The 22,403-nt window shown below is 40.9% G+C and overlaps 1 protein-coding gene across 4 annotated transcripts in view; it reads left to right on the top strand.

Moving 5' to 3' along the window:
• TMEM117 (transmembrane protein 117) overlaps positions 1 to 22,403 on the top strand; it is a 460,174-nt gene that overhangs the window by 7,289 nt on the left and 430,482 nt on the right. For 3 of the 4 annotated variants that reach the window (XM_054696285.1, XM_054696284.1, XM_054696283.1), the window contains exon 2: positions 5,929 to 6,233. In XM_054696285.1, the coding sequence (XP_054552260.1) occupies positions 5,957 to 6,233 (277 nt within the window). In that variant the 5' untranslated portion in view covers positions 5,929 to 5,956. Of the gene's footprint in view, positions 1 to 5,928; positions 6,234 to 16,817; positions 16,908 to 22,403 lie in introns of those variants that run through there. The other variant, XM_054696286.1, reaches the window with a different exon arrangement.

Below are 22,403 nucleotides of genomic sequence, written 5' to 3'. Positions count from 1 at the left end.
GTGTTGCCTCCATAAAATTCCTACCACCAAGTCACCCGTGAACCATCACTATAGTCTCTTGTACTCTCTCCCCTGTTTTGACTCCTCTCCCTCCTCCTCCCCTGCAGAATGTCTCTGATTTATAGTTGCCTGATAATTTTGTTTTTTTATTTATTATTTTTTTCATGATCCCTTACTTGGTTCCCCTACATTCCTCCTAAGTGAAACTATCTGATATTTTTCTTTTTCTTTCTGGCTTATTTTGCTGAGCATCATCCCTTCCAGCTCCATCTATGTTGCTGCAAATGGCACGAGTTTATCTTTTTTGATGGCTGAGTAGTGTTCCATTGTGTATGTATCTATACCACACCTTCTTGATCCAGTTATCTCATTTTGGCCATTTGAGTTGTTTGAGTTGTTTCCCTATTTTACCTATTGTAAATAATGTGAGATGCAGTGTTCTTTATAAGTGTAGTTAGGAAATGACAGAAATCACTGTGATACAAAAGGACTGTCATCTCCACTCAACCACTTATGCTGATGTTTCCAGAAGGGAAAAATTCGAGTGATTCTGGAGTCATTCCCAGGAGCCCACCTCTTTCTGATCTGATGAAGGTCAATTTGAATAATAATAGTCAACCTATTCATTCCAGAAGTTCTGTGAATCTTTTATATCCAACAGCTTTATGATGGAGAGTTTTCTAACTGACTTGTAAAGGGCAAGATTTGGAATAGATATCTTTGTGCAGGGAGGCAGAGCAGAGAGGGTTGAGGCTAGGCGGCTTGGGTTTGAGGCCTTGCTCTGGCACAGGCTGGCTTTGAAATTTGGTGCAAGTTACTGAACTCAGAATCTCAGTTTCAGCATTTGTAACATGGATAAAATTAAGAGTCCTTTTTGCCTTGGGCAGCTACATAATCTAAATGGGGTGTTTGGAAAGCTCATTACACTGAATCTGGCAAATACTCAGTGAGCATGAACTTTGATAGTATTAATAACATAGAACCTGATGCTGGAACTTGGAGGCTTGGAGGGAGGACATGAGGGCTGCTGTTGGCCCAGATGCCTCCTCTTTTTCTTTTCTTTCCTTAAGTGGAAGCAAAAGGCTGCCTCTTGTGCAGAAGCTCACCTTGACATTGAAGGGGGCTCCCCTGTTGGGGTGGACCACTTAGCCCATTCAGTAGATATCATCAGCTGCCCACTATGAGCCCAGGTCAGTGCTGTGTCCTCAAAGTAAACAGCCCCTTCCCTGAGGACTCTGTGGTCCAGGGGAAGAAACAAACATAAACAGAGTTTCACTGTGATGTGCTAGCAGCTAAGATCAACGCTCTTTTCTTTAAGATAAAGGCTATAATCTACAGTAGCAGAACTGAATTAAAAAAAGGAGAAGGTTTGCAGACTGTATAGATTGCGTAACATAGACAATTGGGGCAACCTCAATGCTGGATTATTAAAATTAATATCACCAAGTGATCATATCGACCACAGAGATGCTTTATGTGAACTACGGAGGTGAAAACAGTTTTGGTGCTCTGGACATCAAGCTCCTAAGGAGCTAGAAATAGGGCCAAGATGACTAAGCAAACTTGGCAACCTTGTGTAGGAAGTAAGGAAGCGGGGATAAGCAACATTTTTTCCCCCCAAGTTATTATGTAGTTTTGAAATTTTGAAATTTGTGACTCCCTCAAAGGTTTGGAATATAAGGCAAGAAAAGTATCAGCCCTGCTTAACATAAATAAAAAGACCAAATGATCAGTATGGGCTTCTGTTCATTTGACTAGTAGCTAAGTCACCAGGTCTGCTCGTGGGAAGAAAGAATAATCTGTAAATGTGATGGAAGAAACACTTCCAGCTTTGTGTTGCTTTAGAGAGATCCAGGGCTAGGGATGGGTGTGTGAATGACAAAGACAGCAGCTGCTCGGAGCCTTTGTTTTCTTACTTGTTACATGGGAATGATAATGGCATTGATAAACCTCGTGGGCATCAGGTCTGTGCTAGTGCAGGGTCACTGCACAATATCAGAGTTTTCTCTCTAGAAAAGATATAAATACTGGAGAGGAGCAGCTATTTGCAAACTTGTTGGAATGTTCTGATTCAATTTTGGCATGCACACCTTACATAACCCACAAAGCAAGATACTGAAATTAACAAAAATAAAATTGTGTATCTGCCGCTCTAAATCCTGCTTTGATAGGGCATAGGAGGGGGGATCCTGGCTGGGGAGGCCCCTGCAGCTGAATCTTTCATCGGTAAGAGAAGCGGCATGGAAACCTGGCATAGCAGCTTCTTGCAGGAGACCCCTGCACGTTCTGATAGGTATGGAGGAGCTATTGCTGCTCTAAGACTGACTGACCTGAGGTTACACCTCTCATGGAGGTCTTTGGCCATTTCCAAAGAAGCTGCCTGACCCAAGTTGATTCCTGACCCTTTCTGGTAGCTTTGCATGTTGGATGTCACGGGAAGGCCAGTGTTCATTTCTGCTTTTTCTAAAGTGACAGTCATCTAGGCCTCTGCTGCTATACTGAGTGATCAGCCTCACATTAGAAAAGGAAAGACTCTTGCCATTGTCACCATTCCTAAGCAATATGAGGCAGTCCCTGGGAGCAGGGACTTCACAGAATTTTCACAAAGATGACAAGGGAGATTGCTCCGGGCTGTGACTCCAAGGCAGAAGGATTATTTGTCTGAATGTCACTGTCACTCGTTTTGTGTGTCTACGTGTCTACATTAATTTTCTAACAGCGTTAAGACAAGTCTTCCTTAACTTAGTTTGTGGGTTTAGTGGACATTCATCAGCCTGGACTATGGAACTAGGACTTGGGGGTCTTGGAGCCTGGTCTCAGATCTTTCATTGACTTGGAGCTATTTTAGATTTTGTGACTTGATCTTTGCACCTTTCTTTTAAAAAATATTTTATTTATTTTTGCATAGAAGAACTGGGGTGCAGGCCAGAGGTGCAGGGGGTGAGAGGACTACCAGAGACAGAGTGGGGAGCAGAAATGATCTAATGAAAATCTGCTGAGGGGAGCAGTGGGTGACAGGAGAGGTCTGCTGAGCCATGTGGGTCAGCTCCCTGGCGGGGGATCGATCTCAGGCTTTAACACTGAGACCCAAGCCCTCGGCAACCAGGGAGGCCCTGATCTTTATACTTTTTACCACATGTAGAATGAGACTATTTATCAAATGGACACCAGCACCCCTATGTTTAATGCAGCACTATTTACAAAAGATGAGCTGTGGAAACAATCCAAATGTCCAAAAATAGATGACTGGATCAAGAAGATTTGGTATATATACACAAAGGAATATTACTCAGCAATCAAAAAAGATAAACTCATGCCATTTGCATTAACATGGATGGAGCTGGAAGGGATCATGCTCAATGAAATAAGCCAGAAAAAAAGAGAAAAATATCAGATGGCCTCACTTATAGGAAGAATGCAGAAGATCCAGGGCCTCCCTGGTGGCACAGTGGGTTGAGTGCAACACTGTGGAGCCATCCGCAGCCTCTGTAGCGCAGATTCGATTCCCGGCCAGCCAGGGAGATACCCACATGGCATGGCAGACCTCTCCTGTCTCGCCTGCTGCTCCCTTCAGCAGTGTATTTCAGTAAATATGCCTGTTCTGTTCCCCGCTCTGTCTCTGGTGAATCTTCTCACCCTCCCATGCCTCTGGCCTGTACCCTAGTTCTTGTATAAATTAAAAAAAAAAAAAAAAAGAATGTAGAAGATCCAAATAAGGGATTGGGGGAAAAAAGGTAACTATAATAAAGTAAAAATCAAAATCATCAGACAACTATAAACCAGAGACATTCTGCAGTGGGGGAGAAGGGAGAAGGATCAAAACAGGGGTGGGAGGAGCACAAGGGACCGTGGTGATGGTTCACGGGTAAATGGGTGGTGGGAATTTCACAGGGACTATAACCAAGATGAAAATGCATACATTTTACAAAAATGAAAAATGAAGTAAAAATATATAAGATAATAATAATAGAAAGAATGAGCCCATTCATCAATGAACACTTCTTTCCCGAAGTGTTCAGGATTTGTGCAGGACTCATTCACATGCAAGTTTGTTTCCTGGGCTATAGAAATAAATACTACAGAGCGAGTATAGTCATCTCTGGAGAGGGGTGTGTCTCCCGAAGGCATTCAGGGGATGCCATCCTGAGACTGGGCCCTGGGACTGTCCCTACAACCAGGGAAGTTGGATGGAGCAGATCTGGCTGCCTGCGGGATGGGAGGTGGGAGGTGGTGAAGGTGGGAGGCACTCAGGCCCTGGGTCACACTCAGGTCAGAATTCTCTTGCTGAGTGACTTTGGGCAATTTACATAATCTGTGTGAGCTTCTGTGCCTCCCTGTGGGGTGAAGCGATGGCAGTGATAATGACCTTTTTTCAGAGGGTTATTGTGACCAAGGATGCAGACACCTGCACAGCCCATCAGATGCAATGGGCTGTAGAAGAACCCCTTCCTTTTTCTCAGTGCTAAATAGATTGAGAATGGAGAAAAAAGAATTGGCCAAGTGCAGTGAAATCACTGCCTTTGTTATTATTATTATTTCACCGTGGATTTAATCTTCTATATTGCTGGAAATGAAAAGAAGCACAGCATAATCAGAGCACCCACTGAACTCACCAAAACTCACATGTGGGCAGATTTGATCCCCTGTCACAGGACTTGTGTTTGTTACGGACTGGCTGACTTCTAAAGAGGAATGAAAAAGGGGCTGGGTATGTCTTTGGAGGTGGGACCCAGACTCCAGAATTTTTAAAAAGCTTCTGTATTTACAGTGTGCTTCTGTGTCAGGGCCCAGTTCTGTAGGCACAAGACATATTTTGCTATCCTCTGTGTCACTGAATATGCCTCCATTGACTCCCTTACCTTCTTCGCTTGGAGGAAAAAATCCTACTAGTCCTTCAGCATTGCGTGGGTATGTCTCCTCTGTTCAGTCTGTCCTTTCTGCCTCACTTCCCTCAAGCAGCATTGCCCAATCCATGCTGGAAGCAACTATTCGTCCACAGGAGCTATTTTATGAGGTGTATTCTGTGTTGGAATTATTTGATAACTAGATTGGTGAATGTTTTTGTGAAAGTCCACACACATACACACATCTGTCAAAAGAGAGAAAAAATTCTCAAAGTATATCCACTAGTTATTAAGGGATCTTAATTCTGAGGAAAGGGAATAGGGGAGAGGAGGACATTTATGTTTTTTTGTTCCTGTGTGCTCAGTTGACTTCTGATTGCTCTGGTTTTTAAATCACCCTGTGCTGTGATAGTACCACAAAGATAATCTGAAAGAGGAAAGTTGGTTTTCTGTTCTGCATTTCTTCCTGGGATGACCTGTGTCACCTAAGTCATCACTCCAATTTTAGATGGTGTTTTGCCCTCTCCTGTCCTTCCCCCCCACCAACTCTTTTTTGTTTTTAAAGCTTTTATTTATTTTTGTATAGAAGAACTGGGGTGTAGGCCAGAGGTGTGGTGGGAGTGGGGGTGGGTGAGAGAATTTACCAGAGACAGTGGGGAGCAGAACAGGTGGATCCACTGAAATCCACTGCTAAGGGGAGCAGAACAGGTGGATCCACTGAAATCCACTGCTAAGGGCGAGACAGGAGAGGTCTGCTGAGCCCTATCTGAGTCAGCTCCCTGGCGGGGGATCCAACTCAGGCCCTAGTGGTGATAGTGCTGAGACTTAACCCCTAGGCCACCAGGGAGACCCCCAACTCTTTTATTCTTCTTTTCTATATCCCAAGTGATCAGAGGTGTAGTCAGTGATGGGGAAGGGACAAGTTTAACTTCCACAATCCCAGACTTGTCTTGGTGCCTTACTTGGTAGGAAGAGGTGATATTTTTCCCAACTATCTCTATTGCGTCATTGCTATGACTGAGGGGATAATAGGAAAGAGAGGCTTTGTTTTCTGCTCTAACCCTATGTGCCTTTCCTCACACAGGTGCACTACGGAGCTGAAGTTGTGAAGGATGGGTAAAGACTTCCGTTACTATTTCCAGCACCCCTGGTCTCGCATGATTGTGGCCTACTTGGTGATCTTCTTTAACTTCTTAATATTTGCGGAGGACCCGGTTTCTCACAGCCAAACAGAAGCCAATGTTATTGTTGTTGGAAACTGTTTTTCATTTGTAACAAATAAATACCCTAGAGGAGTTGGCTGGAGGCTCCTGAAGGTGCTTCTATGGCTACTGGCCATTCTCATAGGACTAATAGCTGGCAAATTTCTGTTCCATCAGCGTTTGTTTGGTAAGTACCCGTGAGATGTTCCACTGATAATTATTTGATTTCTGTTCTTCAGGATGAAACTTGGTTATTTCTAAATGCCAATGTAAGATGCATTTTCATTTGCTCCCCCCTCCCCCAGCCTTAATTTGTTATGCACTGTTGTAGCTCTGTCTGTTCTTCCACTATTCTGTTTAATGTCCTGCTCCTCTATGGCCTAAGGAGAATTAGCAGGAGGTAAAATTAGTACCAAACTTCATTTCAAAAAATGGCTTTGTAGCTAAAATGAATGTGTGTGATCTCATTTAGGGAGGATGTGAAAATAGCTCTTTCCCCATAAACACAGCCTAAGTATGGCATCAGAGAGAGTCTATAAATTGTAGAGGTAACATCACATTTTCATTAAAGTGAGTTAACCGTTACCCATATATTTACACATATTGTTCATTTGGGGGAATTGCAACAGAAATTCTAACTTTTTACCTTCACTTTTTTTTTCCTTTTTTTAAACATTGGCCTTAGGATGTTTATTGAGTTTGTTTATCCACAAAATGATATATAGGAAGCAATCTATTGGTTGTTAGCAACAGAAAAGGAACTAAATTAGTTTAAGTTAAAGAGGCAGCTTACTATAATGACATTGGTAAAATTCACAGAGACCAAGGATAGAATTCATCTTGATTATAGAGAAAAATGGAGCCAGAGGTGGATTGTCAGCTGTTCTTTGTCTTGCTTCTTTGTCATATCTGCTTTATTTTCTATTTACCCTGAAGATCAGTTTACATCCACTTGGAGAGTCTGACTTGAGTCTCCTGGTCCCAAGTTTAAACTCTCAGGGGAGATACTGAAATTAGTTTCACTGTGGGCCTACCTCTGATCTAATTGATTGTGTCCAGGAGGCGGGTGATAATATGAAACAAATTCATCGACCACTTATTACATGCCAGGCTCACTCTTCTGGACAGTCTCAAGAAGGCAAGGTCATTACCCTCATAGAAGCAGGAGGCTTCTACCCACATTTTGCAGGAGGCACTAAGCAAGTAAGTGCATGATACACAAAAGTGATAAATACTAATGGCAAAAGGTTTCAAATACTGCTCATTGAATTTGGAAGATAACTTAGTAACACAACTTTGAATTTAATAATTGCAAGATCATAGGTGACTTAGCATGGGTATTTGCAATCTAGAACCTTAGTTAGAAACAGATGGCAGTGATTTAATGATTGAACAAATCAATAAATATTCATATATGTATGTGTACCATTATAAATTTGAATGACATCTATCTGAATTTTTGAGCGGTTTTCTCTGTGAGGTTTTCGTTACCTTCAACAGAACTTGAAAGATTAATCAGGGTGGGGACTGCTCAGGCTGCTGTATTGGACACAAAGGATGAAAAATATATGGAGAGTTCTAATAAAAGACTTACTGATTTGGTTACCAGGGACATTCTGCCTGGACCAGGAAAAAAGGTAAGGAGGATGATGGTCTGGGAACATTGAACAAGGGCCTGAAGGTATGGCTGAAACTGAATAGATGGAATGGGAATAACAAAGGGGAAGGGTGGGTGGGTGTGGTGATTTGTCATGTTGTAACAGAAGTATGGTCATTCGTTGGTGGTGATTCCCAGCGAGGGTGTGATCTCTAGAGAGTGGGTGCTAAACTAAAGTGGGACACAGGTCAGCGATAGAGAAGATTCCTAGGAACTGGGTATTAGTTGGGCCATCCAGCAAAAACTGAACAAACATGGTGTGGTGCATAGTGTTGTTATGGACTGGAATTAATAACTACATTATTAATTACAAACCATGGCTAGATGGTTGTATTTGTGACCCTTTTAATGACTTTGTGTAGAAAACTAAGGTGAACTTCTACCAAAATACCCAGTTTGGAGAAAAGTTGCTTGCTTATAGTAAAGGCATTGAGAATCTTATCATCAATTTGCAAGATTGCAAATGGTATTAATAATAAGGTAATGGTATTAATAATAAGGGAAGATCATCTCGTTGTATAATTGCACCTTTTGTTAAGTTATTCTATTGCAAAGTTTAACTCTTAAAATAAAATCTCATTTCAAGCATGGCTTACTTTTTAGTTCTCCTGTTGGTATAAACAGTTTAGCCCTGAAAAATCACTCTAGATCTCTAGTGGTTTATTGCATGTAAGTTGTTTTAAAGTAACACAAAAGAACATTGTAATTTTTTTGGTTTACAATAGGAAATCTTTTTTAAAAATGTATTTACATATATATATATTTACATCATTGTTCATTTTTGTACAATGTTTGATTTCTCATATCAGGTGTAGTCCCCATAAAATTCCCACCACCAAGTCACCCGTGAACCCTTACCATAGTCTCTTATCTTCTTCCCTCCCCTGTTTTAATCCCTCTTCCTCCCTCTCCCCTAGCTGAATGTCTCCAATTTATAATTTGCCTGCAAGTTTGTCTTTTGTTTTTTCCTGATCCCTTGTTCGGTTCCCCTATAGTCCTCCTATAAGTGAAACCATCTGATATTTTTCTTTTTCCTTCTGACTTATTACACTGAGCATCATCCCTTCCAGCCCCATCCACATTGCTGCAAATGTCATGAATTTGTCTTTTTTGATTTCTGAGTAGTATTCCATTGTGTATATAGACTACATCTTCTTGATCTAGTCATCTGTTTTTGGGCATTTAGGTTGTTTCCATATCTTAGCTACAATAGGAAATATCCTATAATGTAGTCAGCTTTATTGCTTCTATTTGTCAGTTTTCTTATTTTTTTTTCTTACTAAAAACATATACAATTATATGGCATATTAGAAAAGGAATGATAACTTCCTGCAAACCTTGGTGATCAGAGGATAAGATCTCCAAACTTGTGATTGAGTTGTTTTATTTTTTAATTTTTAAATTTTTATTTTTTTAAAAAAGATTTATTTATTTATTTATACAAGAACCGGGGTACAGGCCAGATCCGCGGGAGGGTGAGAGGATTCACCAGAGACAGAGTGGGGAACAGAACAGGCAGACTGATGAAATACACTGCTGAGAGGAGCAGCGGGTGAGACAGGAGAGGTCTGCCTGTCATGTGGGTTGCTGTGAGGCTGGCTAGGATCGAACCCTCACTGCAGAGGCTGTGGACAGCCCCACAGCGCTGCACTCAACTGCCTGCACCATCAGGGGAGGCCCAGTTTTTTTTAATCATATTTTTAATTTTATATATATTTTTACATCATTTTTCATTTTTGCACAATGTATGCATTTTCATCTTGGTTATAGTCCCCATGAAATTCCCACCACCCATTCACCCATGAGCTATCACCATGGTCCCTTGTGCTCTTCCCACCCTTTTTTTTTTTTTCAATTTTATTTTTATATTCCCCATACAATTGCCACCCTTGTTTTGATTCTACTCCCCTCTCCCCACCTGAAGAATGTCTCTGGTTTATAGTTGCCTGTTGATTTTGACTTTTACTTTATGATAATTAGTTTTTTTTCCTGATCCCTTATTTGGGTCCTCTACATTCCTGCTATAAGTGAGACCATCCAGTAGGTTTCTTTTTCTTTTTGGCTTATTACACTGAGCATGAGCCCTGATTGAGTTGTTTTAAGGAACACCAAACATTGTCATCTCCTTCTGCTGTCTTTCATGATCATTGTTTCTTCCTTTGTTCACAGAACTCTTGCCTATTTGTTTCTCATAGTTCTCTCCTCCTCTCATTGTGACTAGAATGCTTTCCTATGTGACTAAATGACTTCTATCACTAGAATAAAATGTAAACTGTGATTGGTATGTGAAATACTTTTTTAATCTACTCCTGCCTGCCGTAACACCTAGTCACTTGACATTCTACACCAAATAGAATTTGCTGGTTCTTTCCTGCTCCATGCCTTTGCCTGTGTGCTTTCCCATGCCCATCCTCCTCAACCCCTCCTTGTTCACTTGACTGACTTCTCTTTTTAATTCACATCCAAGGTCAAGCATTATCTTTCTATGATACTTTTTGACTCCCTTCTGTCAGACTTAAGTTGCATTTTCTGCAGCTTCCACCTTTGTCCACTTGCACCCAAAAGAGGACAGCAGGCCACTCTGGAACTAACCACCATGTGACATTGTGGAAAGGAATCCAACATTTAATGCAAACATAAACATTGTTCTTATTGAATTGGAATGTGGTAAATGTTCCCCAATCTTCCTTGTTCCCAAATAATAAACATTTATACATAATTTATTTCTTTGGAGAGGCCATATTTAAACCTTGAAAAAGTTGTAGGTGTAAGCTTGTTGGAGGCAGCTTTGAGGGTGATGATGGTGTATGTAGATTGGGAGGAATGGAGTTGTTAATTATAAGCACAAACATTTGAGTTACAGAGCTTGCAGTGGTTTATTGAACAGAATTATTTTGTGAGGTAGTTTTATTTTTTTATTTTATATATTTTTTACATCACTTTTCATTTTTATACAATGTATGCATTTTCATCTTGGTTATAGTCCCTGTGAAATTCCCACCACCCGTGAGCTATCACCATGGTCCCTTATGCTCTGCCCACCTGCTGGCTCTCCATACGCCATATCTCAAGACAGAGAGCTTTGGGTTGGGGAGCTCAGGAAACCTCTGTGGAACAAAGAAGGGGCTCTCCCCACAGACAGAGGTGAGCCCACACCTGGCTGTGATTTGGAGCCCAGAGGGGGAGCAATAACAATAATAGTTTCATTTTTATAGTGATTCTCGTATGAAATGCCAAATATACATTTACATAGGAAGCCCTTGCTTTTTTTCCCCATGGCCCCTTTCATTTTGTTGGTTTGAGTCTTCTCTCTTGTATTTCACCTAAAAAGTCTCTTCTTAGTAGATTCCAAAACCCCACCAAATTGCCACAAAAGCAGGTGTGAGGAAGAGTGAACGATCCTATGAGCACAGTTCATTGATTAGAAAATATTGAATGAGACTTGAATATTGTAGTTTTGTGACTATTAGTTACTAACATGAAGCCCTCTTATGAGCTATAATTTGTAGTGGGGGTCATGAAATAAAAATGGTAACTCTTGCAGATTGGAAATTACATATCATCAGTGTTTTAAATACACTTTCATTAACCTCCCCCACCTTTGTTGTGTGATTGGACGAACTTGAGAGAGTGGGTTTCCTACATCTGAGCACCGAACTGATCTGAGTTCAGACTGACCATAAAGCCCAGATTTCCCAAAATTGGAAAATAACTTAGGAGCACAAGTGAAAATCTAAATTGAAACATTTCAGGAAAATGTCCTTGAGTTTCACGATGAAACTTACATATTAAATTAGGTATTTATTAGGTTCTATGCAAATTAGATCCTGTTAGGATTCTCTTATATGCTTTTAATGCCTCTCTTTTCCATTTGTTTGCTTATTTTCATATAAAAAAAGTATGTGTTCAAATAATGCATCTTTGCCTGTTGAAGGATTATACTTCAGTGATATTCATGAATGGAGAAAGCCAAAACTAGATGCCAATGTTAGGACTTATATATAAAGCAAAATTGAGCTTTTTCAAGAAATTATTCTTACTGCAAAAAGGAATTGAAATTATTTACAGAAACATATATGCTTAATGCATAGGTATAGAAAATGAGGACTGCAGAAAAAGGTAGAAGCAGATGTTTTGATTTGTTGAGGTTTGAGTCTCCTTGGAGCCTAGGCAAAGGAAGAAATGTGATATGTTACATAGCTTTGGGTAGAAGAAACGATGAAAACGGTAAGTTCTGCAAGGAAATTTTTCTTTGTATTAAATTCTGAAATTTCCTTCTTCTACATTTGAGTTAAGAATTTCTTTTTTCTTTGCTTTCTCCTTGAGACACTGAATGGTGAAGTGAGAAATGCAGACCGTATTTCATATTCTTGTGTCTAAAGCAAATTTTCATAAAGTTATAGTGTATCTTTTAAGCATAAAAACAATCATATGATATTTTACTCCCTGAAAATAATTTTATGAAGGGCAAAGTGATCAGGGTGTAAGTAATGTGTTCTGATTGAATACTTCTATCCAAAGATGGATCTTAGAAGATCGAGCTTACAACAAATGCATTTCTCAGACAAACCGCTCCTGCTGTCTTTTGTCTTTCCTTTTTGTTTTCTGACATGTGGCAGGAACCTATGTTAGTTGCACATTTCTTTTTAACTTGAATGGAGGGCAAGCCCACTAGGAATGAATTGATATATACAGATATATAAAAAGGATTCTTAAGCTGTTACTATTGCAGACTTCCATTTCCAAAACGTAGATATTTGTATCAAGATATTCGTAAATATTAATTATTTCATTAAAGTCCACTGTCTTTTCTATACACTAAACCTCATTACTGCAGGGAATATGTTATGTTGTTTATCATTTAATCCTCAGTGCCTGGAGCATAATAGTATTTGATAAAATTGAATGGATAAATTAATTAATGTCCTTTTGTCTTTGCCAGTGTTTCCTTTTTTATTGTGTGCTAAAGAAATATATTTATTTGTTCATTTCTAAAATAATAGACATGGTTTCTGCTCTCAGGGAATTGAAAATCTGATTAACGCTATAAGATACGTATGTGTGAAAAATTATTTGTTATGCTCACACAAGAAATTGCATTAAAAATATCAAATGAATAACACAGATGTGATACCAGTGGGAACTCAGGAGGGTGAATTCATGGTGGGTCAGCAGATGAAAGACAACTTTGCTGCTAATGTGGGATTGAAGCTGAGCCTGAAGCATGAGTGGGATTAAGATAGTCAGATAGGATGCAAAGAATTCATGACCATTTTCATGTCGTGGGGTTTTGGAGGAAAAACCAAGGAGGTCACGCTCGTTTTATTAATAGAGTGAAAGGTTTGTGTTAGGAACAAGCAGGAATTGCAGTAGAGCCACACTTCTTTAATTTTTAAATGCCAGTCTCATAAATTTGTTTTTTTTTTTTTCTCTTCCACTGTGGTATTTACATTAGGAAAGGCATTTGAATATAGTGTGTGATGACAAAATCAGTTTATGGCACAATTAGTGGGAGTTGGAGAAGAAGGCACGAGGGGAATAGGAAAGAAGTAGGAAAGTACTTTTGGAGCCTCTTGCAGAAATTCAGACCTGAGATTGTTCGGTCTGGAAAGAGTGGGATATGGGCACAGGCTGGGGGTACCAGGATGTTGTGACGCTTCAGCAACTGATGGGGCTGATGAGGAGGGGAGGGTAAGAGTGAGATCACAGGTAGATGGGACGATTGGGGTGAGGGACTATGCTATTAAAAAAAAGAGAGAAAGTCATTGTTGAATCCAGGTAGAGAAGATAATGAGCTCCATAAATAATGGGTATAGGCAATAGGAATGCAAGTGGTGGCCCACTTACCTTGAATAGTGCTCAGAAGAGAACAGTGTAGATTTACTCAGCCCAACCCAGGCCCACCATTTGTTATCCACACCTTGTGTTTCAGGGTTCAGCACATGTGCCTGTATGCACCAGCCTTATGAGATGGAGGAAATACTCGGTCATCAAACACATTAACATATTTGTAGCCGAATCAATATGTATGCATGTTAAGTGGTATAAATAAATAAAGACTATAATCTGTCTTATATCAGTTCAGGTTAGCTTTTCTGCTCAGTGAACTTAGGTTTGGTCAGGTCTTGCCAACAACAGTTACTGAGATCAGAGTCTTATGGATTTCAGAATTAAGAGAAATTGGATAATGGACCTGCACTTGACTCTAAGCAACATTTCCTATACATCTCTGGTTCTCCCCAGATGCCCAGCTGGAAAAAAAAAAAATCATGATTCTTTTTTAGAAGCCCATGATTAAAAACAAGAATGGTTTGATAACTAGATATCTAGAAAAGAACATTTATTGAAAATGTATACTTCTTGTGTTTATAATATGCAAGATATTAAGGAGTTTGCTATTTTCTTTGTACCTATATCTTAGTTTTAAACAGGGAGTTCTGATAAAGCATTCTCAGTACATCCAGAAATTTGAAAAGACAAAATCTAGGACTTTTTCTTGTAACAAAGACCGCCTTTCATAAAATACTGAGTAACTCAACAATACTGTGTTATTTAATGAACTTATAGAAGTCAAATGCTTGTTTGTTTTCTGTTGTCTTTAACTCTGACTTGAAATTTTTTTCTTTGTGTTTCAGCTACACATGTGATTTTATCATTTCAAAACAGAAAAGATTCAGCTATTCCAGAAAGTGTGGGCAAGATTGTCATGGTGATACAGTGTTGTGCCAGCAAGCACAGGACAAATTCACTGTTGATTTGGGCAGGCAGATAAAGTCCCAGAGCCCTCAGTGGATTTTTCAGACCTTCATGCTCTCAGGGAACCAGGCACATAGGCACCTCAGGCAGGGAGGCTGGCATGCAAGGAGGCAGGCACAGGCAGGGTAACTGAGCCTCCCAGTCCCCCATGATTTTTTACACTCTTTTCTGGGCTCTCTCTGGCATTCTCTTTCTCTCATCGTCTCGTGGTCTTTCCTCTTCTGTAGTCAGGCCACTTACGCTTTTGTAGCCATCCTTGAGTGATGCCACTCTGACGTCCCTGGCCTCTGGGTTCAGGTGTGCAAACCTACCCATGCCCACACCCATGTTCCAGGTGTCTACAGTCAGGCATGTGTGCCCCAAGCCCACACTCCCAAGTGACTTCTGCATCAATGTGATCAAGGCTGTAGGTGACAGCTGCAGAGACGAGTGACTTAATAAGTTTGATTAATTCACTTACCCTACATATAGGAATGTGAAACATGAAGAAACAGATTTACCCATATATTTAGGAAGAAAAATCAATCCAGCAATATGAGTATGATCTGGCCATTTATTGAGATCTGCATAGTTGAATAGTATATATAAAACCCACAAGTTTATTCTGATAGTTGATCATCCATTAAAAAATATTTACCTATTACTAGTCAGAATGATTATCAACAATTGATATACTATGAAGGGTATAAGAACTTCATTTTGGAGGAATTCCTTGACCAAATGCCATGTGTGGCATTTGGTTTTAATCTTTATTCTATAGAAATATAATATTTAATGGCTATGATAGATATTATTTAATGTTGTATCACAATCTTCACTTCTAATCAGTATGTACTGATTGACAGAATTTTCATTTTCCTTGACAGTGAATTGTCCATCCTTACTTCTTTTTTATAGAGCAAAATAATCTTGGAGTCAGAAGATACCACAGAATTAAATAAAAAAAAAATGTTGCTTCAAGCTTGTAGTGGCCTTATAACATAAGAGATAAAAAAAAAGTAAAGTTTTCTATGTAAGAGATTTTTAAGGGTTACAAATGACATTTAGCATTAAAAAAATCTATAGGGCATCTTTGGTGACCTTGGGGTTAAGTCTCAGTGCTGTTACCACTATGACCTGAGTTCGATCCCTGGCCAGGGAGCTGACCCACATAGGGCGCAGCAGACCCCTCCTGTCTTGCCTGCTGCTCCCCTCAGCAATGGAGTTCAGTAGGTCTGCCTGTTCTGTTCCCCATTCTGTCTCTGGTGAATCCTCTGACCCCCGCACCTCTGGCCTACACCTCATTTCTTGTATGCATAAATAAATAAATAATTATTTTTTAAAAAAAACCTAAGCAACACCTTTCTTGATGTCTAAGAGATATTGAAGTTGGTATCTCTTTATATAAAAATACAAAAACAACTTAACCTGTTACTTTAATTTTCTTCTCATAGAGCAGGGCAGAAAGGTGAGGCTAGAAATCCCAGGTAGAAGGCCATTCCTCCCACACTTGCCCATTAGGTGCCTTCATTAGCTGCACATCCATTAGCACTAAAGGACCATCATCTCCTTGGTTGATAGGATCATCTGACTGCTCTGTTCCCTCAGGACAGAGGATACAAGTGCTGTAAGAGGATACCTCAAGGACTTAATAAAATGAACTCAGTAAGAGCATTGTAATTAAGTTATTACAAACCAGGGTACCTTCCCAGGTACTTCTTATTGGACTGGATAGAGATGAGTCATTCAGCGGCCTGGCACCCTTTCCTTACCACCCTACCTGCTGTCTCTGCAAGCCTCGTCTCACTTCCCACCTCTGGCAGGTAATGGTAGGAATTTCTTAAGAAAACGACAGTCACGTGGAATTGCAGGAGGCAGGTGTACGCACTATGCATACGGTGAAACCACTTCGCTGATGATGGTAATGTGGTCACTCGGTGGATTTTGACGACTGGTTAAATACGCAAGAGAAATTGGAAGTTAAGAGTGCTTAATCACTGGATTCATTGAGAAATGCATTGAGGCCTCCCTCGTGGTCAAGGGGTTAAGTCTCAGAGCTATCAGCAGTGCAGCATGAGTTAGATTCCTTCCAGGGAGCTACCCACATGGTGCAGCAGAACTACCTTCAGCAGTAGATTTCAGAAGATCCACCTGTTCTGCTCCCCATTTTGTCTTTGGTGAATACTCTCCTCCCCCTGCACCTCTGGCCCACACCCCAGTTTTTCTATTAAAACAAAACAAAACAAAACCAAAACAAAACAAAACAAAACAAAACCCACCTTGATAGAGATCTCCTTTGTTGTTTAACAGGGTAAATCTTCCTTGCTGGGAAAAGAGCATGATTTGCAAGGACTTTGACAAGTGAAAGTTTTCCCTGGTTTGTTTTTCTACTCCTTTATTGATTCAAAGAACTGGAGTCATTTCTTGATGATATTTTCACTGGACTGAGCTGAGCTACTGTGCTACCTGGTAGGTGTGCGATGAACTAGAATGTTAGCAATGGCCTCAAGGGCAGTCAGAGGTCCAAGCATGAACATAGGGTAAATGGAGGAGTGATTAGGCTTTTGTTCGCCTTCCTACTACTGGCCTCTGCAGCTGCCACCTGCAGTCTTGCTTTCCTCCCAGGTGCCATTGCCCACACATGATATTGTGTTGGTGCAAAAAGCTCTTGGGAGCACAAGCATGGGGCCCGTGCTTCTGTAATTGCAGACACCCCGCCCAAGAAGCCAGAGAGCATGGGGCATGCATACCTATTAGTACGGTGAGGTGAGCTGAGACTGTGAGGAAAATAGAGAATGCCAGAGATCTCAGGCAGAGAGGGAGTGTGGGAGATGGAGAGGGCTGGGGGGCTTGGTTGCTACCTCTCTCCCAGCTCCCCTGCCTCTCTCATGCCTGCCCCCCGCCTGCTGGTCTGCCTGTGTCTGGTTTCCTGCTTTAATACTAAAGCCCTGTCAAATCCATTGAGGGCTCCAGAACTCTCTTTTCTGTCTGCCCAAATCAACAGTGAGCCTGCCCACCCTGGACCCAGCCCACCTGAGATGGTTGCACTACAATTAGTATGTATCGATAGTAGGAGGATGTAGGAGAATGTTTTGATATGTTTGCTGTGTTGTGCAAGATTCTGGAGAGGCAGTGTGGGGAAGGCCATTAGAAGACTTAGGGTCACAGGGGATCAGGCTGGAATAAGGGGCAGAGGACCAATTTTAGTTGCTTTATGGGGTGGCCTTGAAGCTGTACATTGAGTTTTGTGTATTGGTGGTTAAAGGAGTTCCATTGTTTGGTATTTGTATTTTTATTATGGCTGTAACCCAGACTTCTTGTTGGTGGGTAAACAGAAATGTGCAGGATTGACCTACCTTGCTCCAAGGTCATAACAATAGCCAGCAGCAAAATTGGAACATAAATTGAAGCCTCCTGGTTCCCAGACAGGTGCCTTTCCAGGCATTGCAGATGGCACACTGGCCTCCACAGAGCCTTTACTGCCTAAGGATTGGCTTGTGCTGGCCACTCCCGATAGCTTTCTTTGTGTCCAGGGATCTTTTCTGGCACCACCTCCTACCTGACCAGCCCTCTATTGTGGGTACAGAAAGTCATTTATTTGCACAGTTCCAGGACAAAGGCTGCCACTGCTGCTGACCCAGGAGTTCTTAGCACAATGCTTCTGACCTTGCAGCTTCCACGAACCCCACGTTGTGCTAGGTTAACAGCATCCCCTTAATTCATGAGCAGCGTGTCTGTGTATACTTCAAGATTCCTCAAGGCTGCTCCAGGTCTGCTGTTACTTTGTGTGTCCTCAAGGCCATGCCCATTGAAACTGATAGAACAGGTAAGGGCAGACAAGTGAATGTGCACATGAACCAGAGAATTAACTTGAACTCACTCTCCAGCAACCAAGGGTGTTTTGATGTTTGTGTTGTAAATTTTAAGCTTCATATTTTCCTAATGCCTTAATATACCACAGACAGGCTCCCACAAACTGGTCACCAGGTGTACCAGTGTGGTAAGATTGGCCTCTGCCACAATCCCCCTCCCCCACACACCGTGACCTAGTGGCATTCAAACACACCAGTGAAATCCCCTCACACCAGTTGCTTATGATCTCCTGATCCCCCCAATAAAGACACTTGCCTATAGCTCCCTCGACACATTGCTACCCTCTCCCCCCATGTGGACACACAGTGGCTATCTCTCTGATAAACATCATTTTCCTGCCTTCTGTGCCCTCTCTGTCGCACACCTGCTTGGCCATCTCCTGAAAGAGTGCCAGGTTTCATGCAGCTTCATGACCTACCCCCCTTACTTCTTCCCGAATGATTTCTGTTGGAACTTTATCATTTTCTGACATCATCCTGACAAAAACATCAAGTATAATTTATTTGTAAGAGACAGCTACATGTTATGGGCCTCTTTTTTTTTTTTTTTTTTTCGTACATTGCATCTTGGCTAAGAATATTAGCTACAGGCATAAGAAAGTACAGCTGTACTGTGTCTATAATACCAGTGTGTGATGATTTCCATGTAGGTGGGAGGGACAGCCTATTCTGAGGAAGGCAAGAAGTCATTCCCAACGGCAGCAGTCAACTAATGCTTTATTTTTTAAAAATTTTTATTTTGCATACAAGAGCTGGGGTACAGGCCAGAGATGAGGGGAGGTGAGAGGATTCATCAGAGACAGAGTGGGGAACAGAACAGGCAGACTGACTGAAATCCACTGCTGAAGGGAGCAGCAGGTGAGACAGGAGAGGTCTCCTTCACCATGTGGGTTGCTCTCTGGCGGCAGGGGATAGAGATTGTGCTGCAGAGGCTGTGGATTGCTTCAGAGTGCAGTGCTTAACCCCTTGCACCACCATGGAGGCCCCTCAACTAATATTTTATAATAAAAGTAGGAGTTTATCCAGAACCACAGACTCTCAGGCTGAATGGCTTACTTGGATCATATTCAACCAGTCTCTGAACACCTTTTATAATGGCAAACTCACTATTTCCTAAGAAGTCTATGTCTAATCTTTGTTTCTGTAATAGTTGTTGGCTCTTAGCTAAGCCTTGACGCTCCAGTAAAATTTTGTTGGAGGGATAAGGGAGGCATCCCAAACTGGAGAAAGAGTAAGCACAAAGGAAGGGAAGGAAGGACAAAAGGAGGAGTGTGAAGGGACATGCTTCCTGCATCAGCAGATTTGGGTTAACTAGGAGGGAAAGGGACAATGCAAGGGAAATTGTGGAGGGTCTTGAAATTCAGGTGTAGGAGCTTAAAATTCATACTGAAAGCAATAGGAAGGAGACAGCCATATGAAAATTGGGAAGAAGTGTGCTGTGAATTAAAGGAACACCTGATGAGAAATTCACAGGTGGTAAAAATCATTTGCTATACTTGAGTGACATTCAGAGTGTTTGTGGAGTCTGAGGAGGGAGGAAGTAGAGGTAGGTAGGACAATGAGATAGGATTTGGAAGGTTATGATAAAGAGATTTTATTTCCAAAACAGCCTTGGTAGTGTTTTGAGTAGTAGAATCATGTGATCTGATTTAAGTTTCATGGTGACTATTCAGCTATGAAAGGAATGGCTATGTGGGGGAAGGTTGACTGTTTGGAGACTAAGTTCTAACTTCTTTTTTTTTAATAATAAATTTTATTTTTATATTCCCCATACAATTGCAACCCCCCATTCTGACCCCAATCCCTCCCTCCCGCACCCCACCCCCCAAAAAGTGTCTCTGGTTCATAGTTTTTTGTTGATTTTGATTTTCACTTTCTTATAGTTATTCATTTTCCTGGTCCCTTATTTAAGTTTTCTAGATTCCTGCTATGAGTGAGACCATCCGGTATTTTTCTTTTTCTTTTTGGCTTATTTCGCTGAGCCTGATCCCTTCCAGTGCCATCCATGTTGCTGCAAATTGCATGTGTTTATCTTTTTTGAATGCTGAGTAATATTCCATGGTTATATGTACCACATCTTCTTGATCCAGTCATCTATTTTTGGGCATTTGGGCTGTTTCCAAAGCTTAGCTATTGTAAACAGTGCTGCTATAAACATAGGTGTGCAGGTACTCTTTGGAATTGATGTTTCTGTGTCTTTGGGTAAATACCTAGGAGTGGAATTGCTGGATCATATGGAAGCTCTATGTTTATTAGGTCAAGAAATCTCCACACAGCTCTCCATAGTGGTTGGACCAGTTTGCACTCCCACCAACAGTGCAGAAGAGTTCCTTTTTCTCCACAACCTCGCCGACATTTGCTGTTGCTAGTTTTTTTAATATGTGCCATACTCACTAGTGTAAGATGGTATCTCATGGTAGTTTTGATTTGCATTTCCCTGATTACAAGTGATGTTGAACATTTTTTTTTTTTTTTTTTTTAATAGAGGCATGTTTTATTTATTTATTTATTTGTTTGTTCATTTGTTTTGTTTATACATGCACTGGGTACAGTCAGAAGCGCGGGAGGGTGAGAGAATTCACCAGAGCCAGAGCGGGGAGCAGAACAGGCAGAAGGACCGAAGTACACTGCTGAGGGGAGCAGCGGGTGGCAGGAAGGTCTGCGCACCATTGGGACCCTCCTCCGGTGGCCGGGAGCAGCCGGGAATCGAACCAGCGCCGCAGAGGCTGCGGGCAGCTTCGCAACCCAGCGCTCTACCGCTGCGCCACCAGGGAGGCCCTGATGTTGAACATTTTTTCATATGCCTGTTGGCCATTTGCATTTCCTCTTCAGAGAAGTTTCTTTTTAGCTCTTCTGCCCATTTTTTGACTGGGTTATTTTCTTTGTTGTTGTTGAGTCTCATCAGCTCTTTGCAGATTTTTGTGATCAGTCCTTTATCATTAGTGTTCGGTGCAAAAATGTTCTCCCAGTCAGTAGGGTTTCTCTTTGTTTTTGTTATTGTCTCTTTTGCTGTGCAGAAGCTCTTTAATTTGATGTAGTCCAGCTGTTTATCTTTGCCTTCACTATCACTGCTTTGGGTGATGTATCTGTAAAGATGTCTTTGATGTGCAAATCCCGTAGTGTTTCGCCTATATTTCCTTCTATATATTTTATGGTTTCAGGTCTTATGTCTAGTTCTTTAATCCATTTTGAGTTGATTTTTGTGTATGGTGTGAGGTAGTGGTCAAGCTTCATTCTTTTGCATGTAGCGACCCAGTTTTCCCAACACCATTTATTGAACAAACTTTCTTTGCTCCAATGCATAGTCTTTGCTCCTTTGTCAAAGATTAGTTGACCATAAATCTGTGGGTTTATTTCTGGATTTTCTATTCGATTCCTTTGGTCTGTGTGTCTGTTCTTGTTCCAATACCATGCAGTTTTGATGATTATGGCTTTGTAGTATAGTTTGAAGTCTGGGAGTGTGATGCCTCCATTCCCTTCCTTTTTTATTGAGGAAAGCTTTGGCTATTCGGGGTTTTTTGTGATTCCATATGAATTTCATCAATAATTGTTCTGTTTCTTTGAAGAATGACATTGAAATTTTGATTGGAATAGCATTGAATCTGTATATTGCTTTTGGTAGGATGGCCATTTTAATAATGTTTATTCTTCCAATCCATGAGCAGGGGATGTCTTTCCATTTCTTTGTGTCTTATTCTATTTCTTTTAACAGTGTTTTATAGCTTTCTTTGTATAGGTCCTTTACCTCTTTTGTTAGATTTATTCCCAAATATTTGATTATTTTTGTTTCAATAATAAAAGGGATGGTTTTTTTGATTTCTTCTTCTTCAGATTTATTGTTTGTGTATAGGAAGGCTACTGACTTTTGTGTGTTGATTTTGTATCCTGCCACTTTACTGAATTGATTGATGAGTTGAATTAGTTTTTCTGTGGAGTTTTTGGGGTTTTCTATGTATATTATCATAACATCTGCAAATAGTGATAGTTTGACTTCTTCTTTTCCTATTTGGATTCCTTGGATGTCTTTCTCTTGTCTTATTGCTCTGGCTAGGACTTCCAGTATTATATTGAAAAGCAGTGGTGAGAGTGGGCA

The sequence above is a fragment of the Talpa occidentalis genome, unplaced genomic scaffold (assembly GCF_014898055.3).
Source record: "Talpa occidentalis isolate TD23 unplaced genomic scaffold, MPIMG_talOcc4v2.1 talOcc4.16, whole genome shotgun sequence".
Lineage (NCBI taxonomy): Eukaryota > Metazoa > Chordata > Mammalia > Eulipotyphla > Talpidae > Talpa > Talpa occidentalis.
The sequence above is the reverse complement of the archived record's forward strand: the minus strand, read 5'-3'. Positions and strand labels throughout refer to the sequence as shown.